Here is a 15,627-nt window from a genome sequence, read left to right as displayed (position 1 = left end):
TGATGTTCCAGTGCCTTGATCCCATCTCAAAAATGAGTTTCCTCCAGATCTGCAAAATAGTTGTCAACCCTGGCTATCAATTCTTCATTTGATGTGAATCTTCATCCACCAAGAAAAATTTTCAGTTTCGGGAAGAGATGGAAGTCTGACAGAGCCATATCAGGTGAATACAGCCGGTGTGGCAAAAATTCGTACCTTAGTTTGAGTAATTTAGCCAAGGCAATGGCACATGTGTGCGGGTATGCATTGTCTTGATGGAAGACGACTTTCTTCGTTGCTAAACCTGGCATTTTTTCGTGTATCTTTTGTTGAAATTTGTCCAGGAGGTTAGCATGGCATTTTCCAGTAATTGTTTGCCAAGTGGGGACATAATCTACAAACAGAATCCCCTTTGTATCCCAGAACACTGATGCCATGACCTTTCCTGCAGAAGTAATTATCTTTGCTTTGCTTGTTGGTGGAGAATCAGCATGTTTCTACTGCTTTGACTGTTGTTTTGTCTCTGGAGTATAGTAGTGCACCCAAGTTTCATCTGTGGTCACAAACCAGCACAAAAAATCTTGTTCATTTCTCCTAAAATGAGCCAAACATTGTTACATTATGTCCATTCTCATGCGTTTTTGATCCAGCGTCAAGAGTCGGGGCACCTATTATCCTGCAGATAATTTTTTCGTTTCTAATTCTTCAGTTAAAATGTGAAATGCCCTTTCAGATGACATCTGGCAAGCATGAGCAATTTCACTCACTTTCAATCGGCGATCCTCCATGACCATTTTGTGCACTTTTGGAATGATTTCCGGAGTAGTGACACATCTTGGCCAACCACTGCGTGGTTCATCATCTAAGTGCTCCCGACCAAATTTAAATTCATTTGTCCACTTGGCAACGGTTGAATATGAATAAGCAGAATCCCCCAGTATGTTCTGGAAATCAGCTTGTATGTCCTTTCCTTTTATACCTTTCTTTATGAAGTACTTAATCACTGCTCGAACCTCGATTTTTTCCATCTTCGCACATTATTATGCAGGAACGACAGAGCCATGTCACAGCCACAGCTCTCTTCAAAGAGCACTGATGTGGCACATGTTTACATGCAGCAGTCAATTGAATAACTCGTTGCACTAGCACTGACCTGATTCCGAGAACTTCTCAAACCACCCTCGTGGTAAATACCTTGGTCATGTGTCTGTTTCATGTATCTAATGATGACAGTAATTGGTAACCGATGAGAGGCAAGAAAAGCTACAATATATTCGAGCATTGAATTTATGAATGTTGAGACATAGAATGTTGTCTTAAATTGCCCCTTCCACAGCTCCAATATTTTCTTTTAGATTTTGGATGCAGGTTGTGGTAATAGATGTAACTGTAGCACAGCCTCAGGTATACTTAGGTTGAAAGGAGATAGTTTGGTTATGAGATGACCAGGTCGGTGTGATCTCATGAGAAAGAGTAAAGGCAATGAACAGATTATGCAGCACATTTAATTTTTTTCATTTTTTTTAACAGCAAATATGTTGCAAACTTTAGAATCACAACTGCTGTAATTATATTCATATTTGGATTTGGCACAATTACTTTCAATCTTTGCTATGAAACAAATCACCCACCAACTGTTCTCTCATTGTGTATTCAACACGCCATCTCGCCTTCACATAACACTTCACAGGAAGTCTTGCCAACATTACCCCACAAAAAAGATAATGGCATTGTTCTCATTCTACCTCTTGTCCTGCTACCAACACGTGATGCCCAAGTTCATGTGAGTCAATGGGCTTTTCTACAGAGGTTGAACAAAAATAAGGAAATGCCACGAGAAATGCAGGCTTGAATATAAATGCAGATGCTACACAAGCCTGCAGGTTTTGCTGTTGTATATTATCATGAACAGTACCTGTGCAATGTCCTCAACACATTCGCAAGTGACAGCAGTGGTCAGAATAGTGTTCGGTGTAATTAGAGAGCATTAAGTCAGAACTAAGAGTATTTGAACATGGGTAGACAGTTGGTGCTCATACGGTGGGTGCTTCCATAACCATACTGCACACAGAGAAAGTGGAAAAATATCATCTGCTATCACAAAGCAACTGAAAGTGTATGTTGAGTTATTCAATGAAGAAGACTGTGATGAAATATAAAGAGGCCAACAGCTGCTAAGGTCACTGCAGAGCTGAATGTCTCAATCATGAATCCTGTCAGCATCAAAACAATACAAGTGGAGCTATAACTAACTAACTAACTACATAAGCATGGAATTGCAGGATGAGTTGGAATTCTGAAACCACTCATCAATCATACAAATGCCCATAACAGGAAAATGAGGTGCCAAATCCTAAACGTATGGACTGTGAAGCAATGGAAGAGTCCTGTTTCCCACTGTTTCCAACTTCTTGCCAAGTTTACACCCCAAGAGCAAAAAATGGTAGGTGTTCAGTGAAGATTGGAGGAGCCATATCTTGGTATTTTATGGCATAGTTACTCTGCATGGTCACCCCTACTGCCTAGAATTATATGACTATTTTGATTGATCAGGTCCATCCCATACTAAAATGTTTGTTCCCCAACAGTGATGATGTGTTCCAAGACTACAGGGGCCCTGCTCACACAGTTTTCTTCATGCAAGATGGGTTTTGTGAGCATGAGATTGATCCCTGGCCACCAGAGTCCCCAGATCTCATTATTAGTGAATCTTTGTGATCTACTTTGGAGAGAAGAGTACATGATCAAGATCCAACTCCATCATTGTTAACTTGTCTCTATTTTGCACGATCAATGGCAAAAGAGTCTCCTGAAAACCATACAGGATGTGTACTACAATTCGAAGATGGTTGGATGCTGTTTTGGATGCCAGCAGGTTTCCTACTCTGTACTACCCATGATAATGTGTTTCCTATTTGGTATTACCACATTTTTATTTACCTCCACCACATCAAAAATCTGCAAACAGCTGTGAACTGCACAATGGGAAATTCCGCATAGTACCACATATTATGGTTTCTTTCCATGCCACTCATGTACGACGTGTAGGAAAACTGGCTTCAACCATACAGGCATTTGTGCATGCTGCAATTAGTTGCTCTACTGACAATGCCATTGACATATTCACTCACCATACTTTACAAGCATTATGTATGAAAATAGCACTGATTGGTATTTTGTGTGATCTTTCTAAGGCACTGTGTGTATCACAATATTCTCCTACATAAACTGAGGTTTTATGGAATTGATGCTATAGTTACACAATGAATAATGGGATACCTAACCAAAAGAATGCAGAAATCTGTAACTCAGTCAATGTAATTCGAGAAGATTCTTGTGACTAAGGAGAAACCACATATGGGGTTCCCCAAGACTTGTTCCTCATATGTGTAAATGATCTTCTGTCTAATACAAAACAAGCAGAATTAGTTCTATTTGTCAATGAGACTAGTATTGTAATCAATCCAAGCCTACATACAGGAACAGAAGAAACAGTAAACAAGGTTCTTAAAAGTGCCACTGACTGTTTTCTTGTGAACAGCCTAACTCTCAATTTTAGAAGGACACAATATATTCAGACCTGCAGATCTACACACACAACACCAATGATAAGTGTAACGCATGGAGAGGAAATAATAAATTGGGTGCAAACTTCAAAATTATCAGGTGTCAAGAATTTAAGCTGGAAAAAAGCACAGCTTAGAAAAGTCTTCATTGCTGAAAAATGTGCTGTAAGAATAATATGTGGAGACCACTCATGCTCATCTTTTACATATATTTTAAGGAGTTGGGTATTTTGATTACTCCTTCACAATACAAGCATTCCATCATGAAGTTTGTTGTAAATAAACCACTGCAGTTCAAAAGGAATAATGATGTACATAATTACAATATGACAAGAAAAAAATGACATTCTTTACTCCTCATTAATATTGTCTTTCGCACAAAAATGGGTGCACAGTGCTGCAACTAAAATTTTTGAACATCTACCCAGTGATGTAAAACATCTGACAGACAGAAAAGCAAAATCTGAAAATAAACTGAGAACGTTTCTCCTTGACAACTCCTCCTATTCCATATAATAATTTCTATTATTGTAATCTGTAAAAGGTGCTAGGTAGGAATTACTAACTCACATCTGTATATTTAAAATAAATAAATATAATGAACAACAACAACTTATATATGTTCAGCGTGTCATTATATTTACAAATTAATGTGTGATGTGAATGTAAAATTACTCGCTCTACATTATTACAGTTTATTGCACAAAGGGTACATGAAACGGACTAAAACTATAATCATAGGTCTCTACAGGAGTGATATGTAGGGAGCTGCAGTATAGTCCTAGGATCACCACTTAATACCGGTTCTTAAAGCTGTGTGTGTTGTGAAAACTGGCAACTGGCTCGATATAATGAAAAATATGAAGTCCTCTAAGAGTATTAAAATAAATTCACTAAATTTTGGTTACACATGAAATCTTACAAATTTAAAAGCTCTTAATTCAACTAAATACTTTGACATTATCACTGTGAATAACTGAAACAAGAATGATCACATAGATAATGTTGTGTAGAGAGTTAACCAAAGGCAGCTATTTATTGGCAAAACACTTAGAAATTCCAACAATGTCTGCTAAAGAGACTGCCTACACTATGCTTGTCCATCCTCTTCTCTAGTATTGCTGCATGGTGTAGGATCCACATCAGATATGATTGATGGAGGACTCAAAAAAGTTCAGTGAAGGGCAACGTGTTTCGTCTTATCATGAAATAAGGTATAGAGTGTCACAAATATGATACGTGAATTGAGATGGCAGTCACCAAAACAGAGGCAATTTTTGTTGCAGCAGGATCTTCTAATGAAATTTCAACCACCAACTTTATCCTCCAAATGCAAAAATATTTTGTTGGCACCCACTATGATCATCATAACAAAATAAGATAAATCAGAGCTTACATAGAAAGATTTAAGTGTTTGTTTTTCCCGGGTGCTGTTCAAGAGTGGAAAGGTAGAGAAATATCCTGAAGATGGTTTGATGAGACCTCTGCCAGGCACTTAATTGAGAACTGCAAGCTATCATGTAGGTGAGTGGGCTTTCAGTGTATAGTTGATGTCTGTCTTCAAGTGACTGCCAGTTCATTTCCTTCAGTATCATTGTGACGCTCTACCATGGATTAAACCAACCTGTGACCGTTCATGCTGCTCTTCTCTGTATAAGTTCAATACTCCTGTTTGTCCTATCTGGTACAAGTCCCACACACTTGAGCAATACTGTAGGATGGGTTGCACAAGTGATTTGTAAGCAATCTCTTTTGTGGACTGATTGCACTTCCCCAGTGCTCTACCAATAAACTAAAGTCTGCCACCTGCTCTACCCACAACTTAACCTATGTGATCATTTCATTTCATACCCATAGCAGGTATCTGTATGAGTTGGCTGATTCCAACAATGACTCATTGATGTTATAGGATATTACATATTTTCGTTTTAAATGAAGAGCAAAATTCCTGAACATTTAGAACAAGTTGCCAATCTCTGCACCACATTGAAATCTCATCAGATCTGACTGAATATTTATGCAGCTTCTCTCAGATAGTACTTCATTATAGATAAACTGCATCATCTACAAAGCCTAATTTCATTATTAATATTGTGTGTAAGGTAATTAATGTCCTGCATGAACAGCAAGACTCCAAACACACTTCCCTGGGGCGCACCCAAAGTTACTTCTATAACTGACAATGACTCTTCATTCAAAATAACATGCTCTGTCCTTCCTACCATAAAGTATCATCCAGTCACAAATTTCACTTGATACCCCACATGATCATAGTTTTGATAATAATTATAGGTGTTGTACTGAGTCAAATGCTTTTTGGAAATCAAGACCCACTGCATCTGCCTGGTTGCCTTGGTCCAAAGCTTTCAGTATGTCTCTGAAAAAAATGCGAGATGGTTTTCACAAGATCGATGTTTTCAATATCCATTATGGTTGGCATTGAGGAGGTCATTCTGTTCAAGGTACCGCATTATGTTTGAGCTCAGAATATGTTCTAAGATTCTGTACTCGGTGCCAAGGATATTGGACAGTAGTTTTGTGGATTACATCTAATACCCTACTTGTAGACGGGTGTGACCTATGCCTTTTCCCAAGAACTAGGCATGGTTTCTTGTTGGAAGGATCTGCAATAGATTTAGTTAGAAAAGGCACTAACTCAGTCGCAAATTCAGTATATGATATGACAGGGATTCAATTGGCCCCTGCAGCTTTGTTCAATTTTAATTATTTCAGCTGTTTCTCAACATCACTGACACTAATACTTATTTCATTCATCTTTTCAGTGGTGCGATGGTTAAATTGGAGAAATTCTCCTGGGTTTTCCTTTGTAAAGGAATATATAAAAATGGAGCTCAGCATTTCAGCTTCTGCATTGCTACCCTCAATTTCCATTCCTGTCTCATCGCTAGGGACTGGACACTAACTTTGGTGGCATTAACAGCCTTTGCACCTGACCGGAATTTCTTTGGGTTCTGTGAAAGATCATTTAACAATATTCTGCTATGGTAGTCTCTGAAGGCAACATGCATTGCTCTCTTAACAGCCGAACATGTTTCATTCAGCATCTATCTATAGCCCTATGCTTTGTTTTATACATACTATGCACTAATCTCTGTTTCTTTAGAATTACTGTATACCATTAAGGTTCCCTTCCGTTATGAACTGTTGTCCTGGGTACATACCTATCCAGTGCTTGTTCAACTACTCTTTTACACTTGAGCTGGAGTTCCTCTAGTTGCTTGTGACCTGTGTTGAATGTTTCAAGTTCCTCACTGAAATATGACACTACTGATTTTTTATCTAGTTTGCTGAACATATACATCTTTCTGCTTGTTTTAGCTGTCCTTTGTACTTTGGTAATCATTGTTGCCATGACTGCATCATGGTCACTGATACCAGTTTCAATGTGGTCTTCTTCAAAAAGGTCAGGTCTATTTGTTGCCATTAGATCCAATTTGTTTCCATTATGAGTGGAGTTCCTAACTATCTGTTGTTTTCAGAGAATGCATTTAGTATAGTTTCACAGAATGTGTTATTTTTTCTCAATTAATTGTTGGATGATTAAAGTCTCCACTGGTGGGAGACAGAAGAATCCAATTATCATTTTATGCCCACCCTGATACTGAGTCTTGCCCAAACATTCTCACATGCAGCTTCAATTTCTATTTCAGTGGATTTGAGTTTTTTTGTCTACTGTGACAAATACACCACCTCCATTTCCCATTTGCCTATCCTTTCGACATACACTTTTATTTTCCCCAAAAATTTCACTGGTAACAATTTCAGGTTTCAACCAGCTCTCTGTGCATAGTATTATGCAAGCTTCACTGCTTTTCACAAGTGCTTCAAACCCTTGCACTTTGTTGCAAATACTTTAGCAGTTTACCATTAGGATTTTAACACTCTCACCTTTGGGAGGCATTTCTTTCAATCTTATGCTGATACTTCTGGGTTTCCTTCAGGTATCATGATCTGTATTGGAAGGAGACTTGCCTAATCTAAAAAAAAAACATTGAATGCACCCGACACAGTCAGCTACCTGAGCAGCAGCTTCTGATATGTAGTGAACATATGACCTAGTTTCTCAACCCTGTGGCGCAAGTCCAGGAAGTCACAGCCTAGCTTATCACACAACTTTCGAAGACTCTGGTTCAGTCCTTCCCCTCGACTCAGAACCAAAGGGCCACGATCAGTTCTGAGAACTATGCTGCAAATTCTGAGCTTCGTTGAAACTCCATGCACAAGGCTAGTCTTCTCAACCTTCCCTGCCAATCACTGGAATGACCCAACAATTACCTCGGAGCCCAGATGACAGGCACCATTTGTTCCAACATTACCAAAATCTGCAGTTGACTGCACCCTGTTCCCTCAATGGCTGCCAGAATAGCCTCCTCAACATGTTTAATGAAGCCTCTATGAATACAAACTGAGTGCACTAGTGTACTTCCCTGCCCCTTGCTATCATTTCCCTAAGGGGTATCACCATCCGCTGTACATGTGAACTGCCGATGATTAATAGATACCTACCTTTCGCGTTCGCCTCCTGCTGACATGAGACAAAACACGATTCCCCTAAACAGGTGAAGTGAGTCCCAAAGCTCAGTTTCAGTAAAAGATAGCACCTCAGACTTGTTGGTTAGGGAAATCGATACAACACACTGAGTCGTCGTCCACCCTGTACAGGATGCCTAGATCTCCCCACTGACACACCACTCGCAGTCAAATGGGCGTGTTTTGACAGATCTTGAACTTTCTGCAGAGGAGACAGGATCCACAGGAAAGGTTAATATTTGAGGTACCTATGGTACAGGTATCACAGGTACATGACTCTCAGGAGCTCATCCAACACACCAATTCGCAGCAGCTGTCAATCAGTTGACAGCAGTTAGGGCTATTTCCAGATGCTTACAAATGTCAACCAACTGATTCCATAGTTGAGAACAGCATTCACAGTGGGTCTGCATTTTGGCTGGAGCAATATATTTCAAGGCAGAGAAAAAATAACATTAAATTAAGCCTGTTGATTATATTTTGATCAGTTGAGCTAAAAAGTTGCTAATCCCCAATAAGAATTGAAGGAGATTCACAAAACGAGTTTTCTATTAAGGCAACATAAAAATCTGTGGTAAACATTACTAGTCTCCTAAACGATTTTGATGTTAATTATAGTTGTCAGCACACTTGAAAACCAAGTTAATTTACGATAAATGCAGATAATATATAGGGCTACTCCTCTTTAAGGGAAAACTGGATGCAATGCTGTATTTTATGAAATTTCTACAGTAACTAAATCATAAAGCCCATTCTGTTGAGCAAAGAACAATGGTAGCTTCCAAAAATTCTGAAAAACGCATGTTTATTTGCACTTATATACAATGAAATTCATGGATGGTGTCCACTTTGGCTGAACTGTAAACCACAACCAATTTTATACCAATTAAATGAAGTACCCAAAGCATCCGCACTAGTAATTTACGGAAATATAATTTCATAAACATCTGAAAATTCTGAAACAAACCGGTTTATCATGTAATTGCACAATGAAATTAGAGAAAGATTGTTTTCAATGAGGATAGGCCTATTGTGCTTAAAAACTTTAAAAGACTACAATGTAGTTCAAGCCTACAATTGATGATAACATATTAAGTTTATCGCGGCACTTGCAAATGTCTATTTCAATCAAAACCTCTAAAATGTGCAGCACCAACAAGTCACATCTTATGCCTGTTACATCTAACAATGAGTATGTCACAAATTTCTTTTGTGGCCCAGACAACTATTTTTGGCACTAAGTGTTGGCTCATTACTGAGTCAAATCATCATCGTATCTCACAAAATACTGCATCTACCCGAATGCCTTGATTTAGGGCTTTCAGGATGTCATATGAGAATAGGGCAGACTGTATTTCACATGAGTAATGTTATAAGAATCAATGCCTGCTGGCATGAAATTGTGTTTAAGATATATGTACCGTATTTCCTTAAGTTTGCACTTGGAATATGTTCTACGACTCTACAAAAAATGGATGTCAATGATACTGGATGGTAGTTTTCAGGATCACTTCTGTCACCCATTTTTTCTTTTTTTTTTTTTGGGGGGGGGGGGGGGGGGGGACTGTTCCAGATTTAATGTAATTTCTGTCATAGCAATTAAAGGTACAATGTAAATTCAGAACATCTGTATTACATACTAGACAAATGTGCAATGAGTATTTTGGTACATACTACGTACACATATTATACCTCAAGAATTATGGGGAACGGGTCACTGCATACCTCTTAGTGAAAATTAATGTTCCTTTTAACTTAGAATACAAAAGATAGCAATCTATTCACGAACCTAAAAAAACATTATGTTTCCCTCTATTTGCTGAATGAGTAGGCACCTATAGTTACTCCATAGGGTCTGGCGAAGGATTCCCCTGAATAAATTATTCCAGCATCTGCCAGGAGCAATGACTTGTCTTTTAGAGAACTACAACACGGACCCTTCCTAAGCCAGCTACTTTACCAGTTCCCCCAGGATTAAAATGAGTGTCATTCGTCGCTCTTCAGGCTTTCGTGGTAGATCTAGTGAATGTGTAAGTCTCTCACACCAGTGGCTAGATTATGCTGTGTAATTGCCACAGTTCTTAGTCGACGCAACTCCTCAAGATCATTAGATGGTTACTGACTCTGAGCACTATGGGACTTAACTTCTGAGGTTACTGCTGATGAGTAGCAAGTGCTGGTGTCCGCACTGAGAGGTGGTACTAATATGGAGGCCTCGTAAAAACGCCGCACATGTGACCTAGTTGTTTCCAGGTGCATGATGGTAATGTGTCCAGTACTTGTTCAATTCTTGATAAACAAGATGCCTTGTCAATGTGGAATGTCACATTGGTCAGCCATGCCATACAGTGCAAGAATTGGGATTAACTAAAGCGTTTGATATTGCTTTGCCAACACATAATGACATTGTCACCTTTCAACCTAAGCTATACCTCAAGCTACTCTACAGATAAGGTAAATCATTACGTGTAAGATTTCACATTCACATCTGTTGGCTGACTTCGGGCCATGCTACTGATTAGTATGTCACCACATACTGACTTCTAAAATGTACAAAAGAGAATTGTATAGTATGACATGATGATATCACAGGTCACATCATTATTACGTTACAGGATGAAATCTACTTATGGTATCAGAACAATAAGATGAATACCATCATTATACAGGCATAAACACCCGAGCCACTGAGGTAAACATGCAATATCAAAGCACTATCTTAAGCACACAACAGTGCACGACAAATGAGAAGTCGAAGATTATTAAGTTCAGTTTCATCTGTATGGTAGTGTTTGATGCAGGAGGTGATATATATTTGCACATAAGATAACCTTATAATTGTTGTTGTTGTGGCCTTCAGTCATGAGACTGGTTTGATGCAGCACTCCATGCTACTCTATCCTGTGCAAGCTTCTTCACCTCCCAGTACTTACTGCAACCTATATCCTTCTGAATCTGCTTAGTGTATTCATCTCTTGGTCTCCCTCTACAATTTTTACCCTCCACGCTGCACTCCAATGCTAAATTTGTGATCCCTTGATGCCTCAAACCATGTCCTACCAACGGGTCCCTTCTTTTTGTCAAGTTGTGCCACAAACTCCTCTTCTCCCCAATTCTATTCAATACCTCCTCATTAGTTATGTGATCTACCCATCTAATCTTCAGCATTCTTCTGTAGCACCACATTTCGAAAGCTTCTATTCTCTTCTTGTCCAAACTAGTTATTGTCCATGTTTCACTTCCATACATGGCTACACTCCATACAAACACTTTCAGCAAACACTTCCTGACACTTAAATCTAAACTCGATGTTAACAAATTTCTCTTATTCAGAAACGCTTTCCTTGCCATTGCCATTCTACATTTTATATCCTCTCTACTTCGACCATCATCAGTTGTTTTACTCCCTAAATAGCAAAACTCCTTTACTACTTTAAGTGTCTCATTTCCTAATTTAATTCCCTCAGCATCACCCGATTTAATTTGACTGCATTCCATTATCCTCTTTTTGCTTTTGTTGATGTTCATCTTATATCCTCCTTTCAAGACACTGTCCATTCTGTCCAACTGCTCTTCCAAGTCCTTTGCTGTCTCTGACAGAATTACAATGTCATCGGCGAGCCTCAAAATTTTTTATTTCTTCTCCATGAATTTTAATACCTACTCCGAATTTTTCTTTTGTTTCTTTTACTGCTTGTTCAACATACAGATTGAACAACATCGGGGAGAGGCTACAACCCTGTCTCACTCCCTTCCCAACCACTGCTTCCCTTTCATGCCCCTCGACTCTTATAACTGCCATCTGGTTTCTGTACAAATTGTAAATAGCCTTACGCTCCCTGTATTTTACCCCTGCCACCTTCAGAATTTGAAAGAGAGTATTCCAGTTAACATTGTCAAAAGCTTTCTCTAAGTCTACAAATGCTAGAAACATAGGTTTATCTTTTCTTAATCTTTCTTCTAAGATAAGTCATAAGGTTAGTATTGCCTCACGTGTTCCAACATTTCTACGGAATCCAAACTGATCTTCCCCGAGGTCCGCTTCTACCAGTTTTCCCATTCGTTTGTAAAGAATTCGTGTTAGTATTTTGCAGCTGTGACTTATTAAACTGATAGTGCGGTAATTTTCACATCTGTCAACACCTGCTTTCTTTGGGACTGTAATTCTTATATTCTTCCTGAAGTCTGAGGGTATTTCGCCTGTCTCGTACATCTTACTCACCAGATGGTAGAGTTTTGTCGTGACTGGCTCTCCCAAGGCCGTCAGTAGTTCTAATGGAATGTTGTCTACTCCCGGGGCCTTGTTTCGACTCAGGTCTTTCAGTGCCCGGTCAAACTCTTCACGCAGTATCTTATCTCCCATTTCATCTTCATCGACATCCTCTTCCATTTCCATAATACTGTCCTCAAGTACATCGCCCATGTATAAACCCTCTATATACTCCTTCCTTCTTTCCGCCTTCCCTTCTTTGCTTAGAACTGGGTTTCCATCTGAGCTCTTGATATTCATACAAGTGGTTCTCTTCTCTCCAAAGGTCTCTTTAATTTTCCTGTAGGCAGTATCTATCTTACCCCTAGTGAGACAAGCCTCTACATCCTTACATTTGTCCTCTAGCCATCCCTGCGTAACCATTTTGCACTTCCTGTTGATGTCATTTTTGAGACGTTTGTATTCCTTATAAATAGAAACTCATATTTACAACCAACCAACTACAGCTTGGAAAATACCAACACTTCCTGCCATTAGATATACAGGAAAACAAGGGTTTCCAGTAACATCTCCAGTGCAGTGTAATGGAGGATACAACTAGTTACAAAATTTGGGTTGGCTCCCTGACAGTGATGCACAATACCTGTGGTCCAATGCATGTGTGGAAGGCTGCAGTTTGGTTCCCAGTAGGGGGGGCTCTGGATACATTACAGTCATCTTCCAGGAAAGAACTCAGTTCTCCTGTGCGAATTCTGGAAAACCCCTTCAAAGCAAGATCCCACAATGTGCAGTGTGTATTGTTTAATACAAGTTACAACTGTTGCTTCCATTGACATGCAATACCTGATACCTATAAATAGTCTGTCACAACCTTTTTTTTTTCCAACCCTACCTGTCTTGTAGCACTCATCATGGTTCATTCTTCTACTCATGTCCTTCCCCTCCAATTATTCGTATCAAATAAAGCTATGGTAAGTAATATATCTCCAGATGTCACCCTCTTGAGCACTGAAGTGAACATAACACCACACAAATGGTTGGCATAAACTACAGTAAAAAAACAGCACCAGTAAAATCAGAAATACCACAATGACATGTAAAATAATCGTCAATGAGAGAGAAAAAGGACGTATTCAAAATGAGTGGAGTGTCAATATTGTATCGAATTAGAAACAAGACGAACATCATTACTGCTTCAAATCATTTAAATATACAGAAGAACAAAAGGAGCAAACCCTGCCAGGTACCTCAATGTCCAAAGTGATGTTACTCCAATCATAAACACAAACAATGGAGCTGATGATATCCATCTCGTGGCAGAAAAACTAAAAAGCTGTAAGGTAGCATCTGTCGAATAATTCACTATTTAAAACACACAGTTTCAACGAAATGCTTCACTGCTTTAAAACTGATACGGCTCACAGTCAAACAGAACACATAGCATCTAACACAAAAAGTGTCCGACTATCTAAGTAGGTTTCAAACATGAAATATATTCTGGAATCATATTTGATATTCCTGCAGGTAACATATGAACTTACTCCATACAAAATACCAAACCACCATTTGGCCCAAACTTCAATTCTTCGTCTTCCATTGCGTCATCAACGTGAATAAGTTGCCGAATATCAACGACTGGATCATAGTCAAAAAATTCTGCTGCTGGATCCAGATTCACAACGTTGATTACTTTCTTCTCATCCGCTGCATGTTTCACTAACGTAGAGCAGTATGTAGACTGTAAACGGAGGACTTTTAATTTATGAACGATCACTCACAATTCGATAAATGCAATCAAAATCGGAGAAAAAAATCACATTACCTTCCCGCTGCCAGCAGGGCCCATCACAAGTTGGCCATATCTCATGTTTCTATAATTTATGTACTCACGCAACTCAGAGCATAAACGTGAAAACACATAACCTCATACTTACTGCTACAACACAATGCATTAACACAAACAATACCAAAGTGTTCGGCATAGCAAACGCTAGAACTTTACATCTTTGGTTTAGAGATCGATCCCTGCAAGCAGCTAAACTGGCGTGACGCCACCGTCCGAGTATGGGGAAAAATTCATTACACATTCAGATGTGCTCTCCTTCTTTTACAAATATATAAGAGTTAAGTTTTATAATAAGGATAAAAAGTTAAATTCGTGATCACAATACTCATATTAATTTCCTTGGCTTAGTCCATAAAAGTGATGACATTGCCAGTTTTAATAAAGTTCCAAAATCAAATGTAAAAGAACGCTATTTTGCTCTTGGAAAACGAAAACTCTGCAAAGTGCGATCAAATATCTAACAAATGAATTAAACTTGTCTATGATAAAATAACACACTCTTTATTTTCAACAATCAATCATTTAAACAGACCACTTCCCTAACATACTGAAGACTACATCTACATATAAACCACCGTAAGGTTCATGGCACGTACCAGTTATTGGGGTTTCTTTCCGTTCTATTCACGTATGGAGTGCGGGAAGAATGGTTGGTTGAATGCCTCTGTGTGTGCAGTAATTATTCTAATCTTATCCTCAAGATCCCTATGTGAGCTACAAATAGGGAATTGTAGAATATTCCTAGACTCATAATTTAGACTCAGTTCTTAAAACTTTGTGTGGAAACTTTCTTGAGAGAATTTATGTCTATCTTCAAGAGTCTGCCATTTCAGTTTCCTCACTACCTCTGTGACACTTTCCCACGGATTAAACGCACTCGTGACCATTCATACTTCCCTTCTCTGTAGAGGTTCAATATACTCTGTTAGTCCTACTTGGCTCAGTTTTCATAGACTTGAGCAATAATCTAGAGCTGGTCGCACGAGAGATTTGTACACTTCTTGCACTTCCCCAGTACTCTACCTATAAACCAAAGTCTACCATCAGCTTTACCCATGACCGAACTTGCGTGATCGTTTTGGTTTTATCGTGCCTTTCCCTGTCTGGTTAGAGAATACCATAGGACAGACAAATAATAATAGATATTGATAATAATATGTGATCGGTTTAAAGAAACTTTGGGCTCCTGATAATGGCTTTTTGCGTAAGGACTGTTCATTGTAAGTTTGACTGTGAGTGATTTTTCTGAAAATAATTCTCTATCGGACTTCGTAGATTTAATAATTTCAAATATTTGGTTCGTGCTGGACCATGGAACCTTTAGCCACGCCAAGACTCCGTTTAGTTCGAACAATAGCTTGCAACATAAATGAAACACAAGGTTCGCAGGAGAGCTTCTGTAAAGTTTGGAAGGTAGGAGACGAGATACTGGCAGAAGTGAAGCTGTGAGGGCCGTGCATGAGTCGTGCTTCGGT

General features: G+C 38.9%; 1 protein-coding gene across 1 annotated transcript in view; it reads right to left on the bottom strand.

Moving 5' to 3' along the window:
- Window positions 1-14,330, bottom strand: part of LOC126284142 (GPN-loop GTPase 3) — a 31,006-nt gene extending 16,676 nt beyond the window's left edge. The window contains exons 1-2 of the mRNA XM_049982862.1: window positions 14,129-14,330; window positions 13,848-14,044 (exon numbers count right to left, since the gene is read on the bottom strand). Coding sequence (XP_049838819.1) covers window positions 13,848-14,044; window positions 14,129-14,173 — 242 coding nt within the window. The 5' untranslated portion in view covers window positions 14,174-14,330. The remainder of the gene's footprint in view (window positions 1-13,847; window positions 14,045-14,128) is intronic.
- Window positions 14,331-15,627: the final 1,297 nt, after the last annotated feature.

Source organism: Schistocerca gregaria, chromosome 1, assembly GCF_023897955.1.
Source record: "Schistocerca gregaria isolate iqSchGreg1 chromosome 1, iqSchGreg1.2, whole genome shotgun sequence".
NCBI lineage: Eukaryota > Metazoa > Arthropoda > Insecta > Orthoptera > Acrididae > Schistocerca > Schistocerca gregaria.
This window is presented reverse-complemented; position numbering and strand designations above follow the sequence as displayed.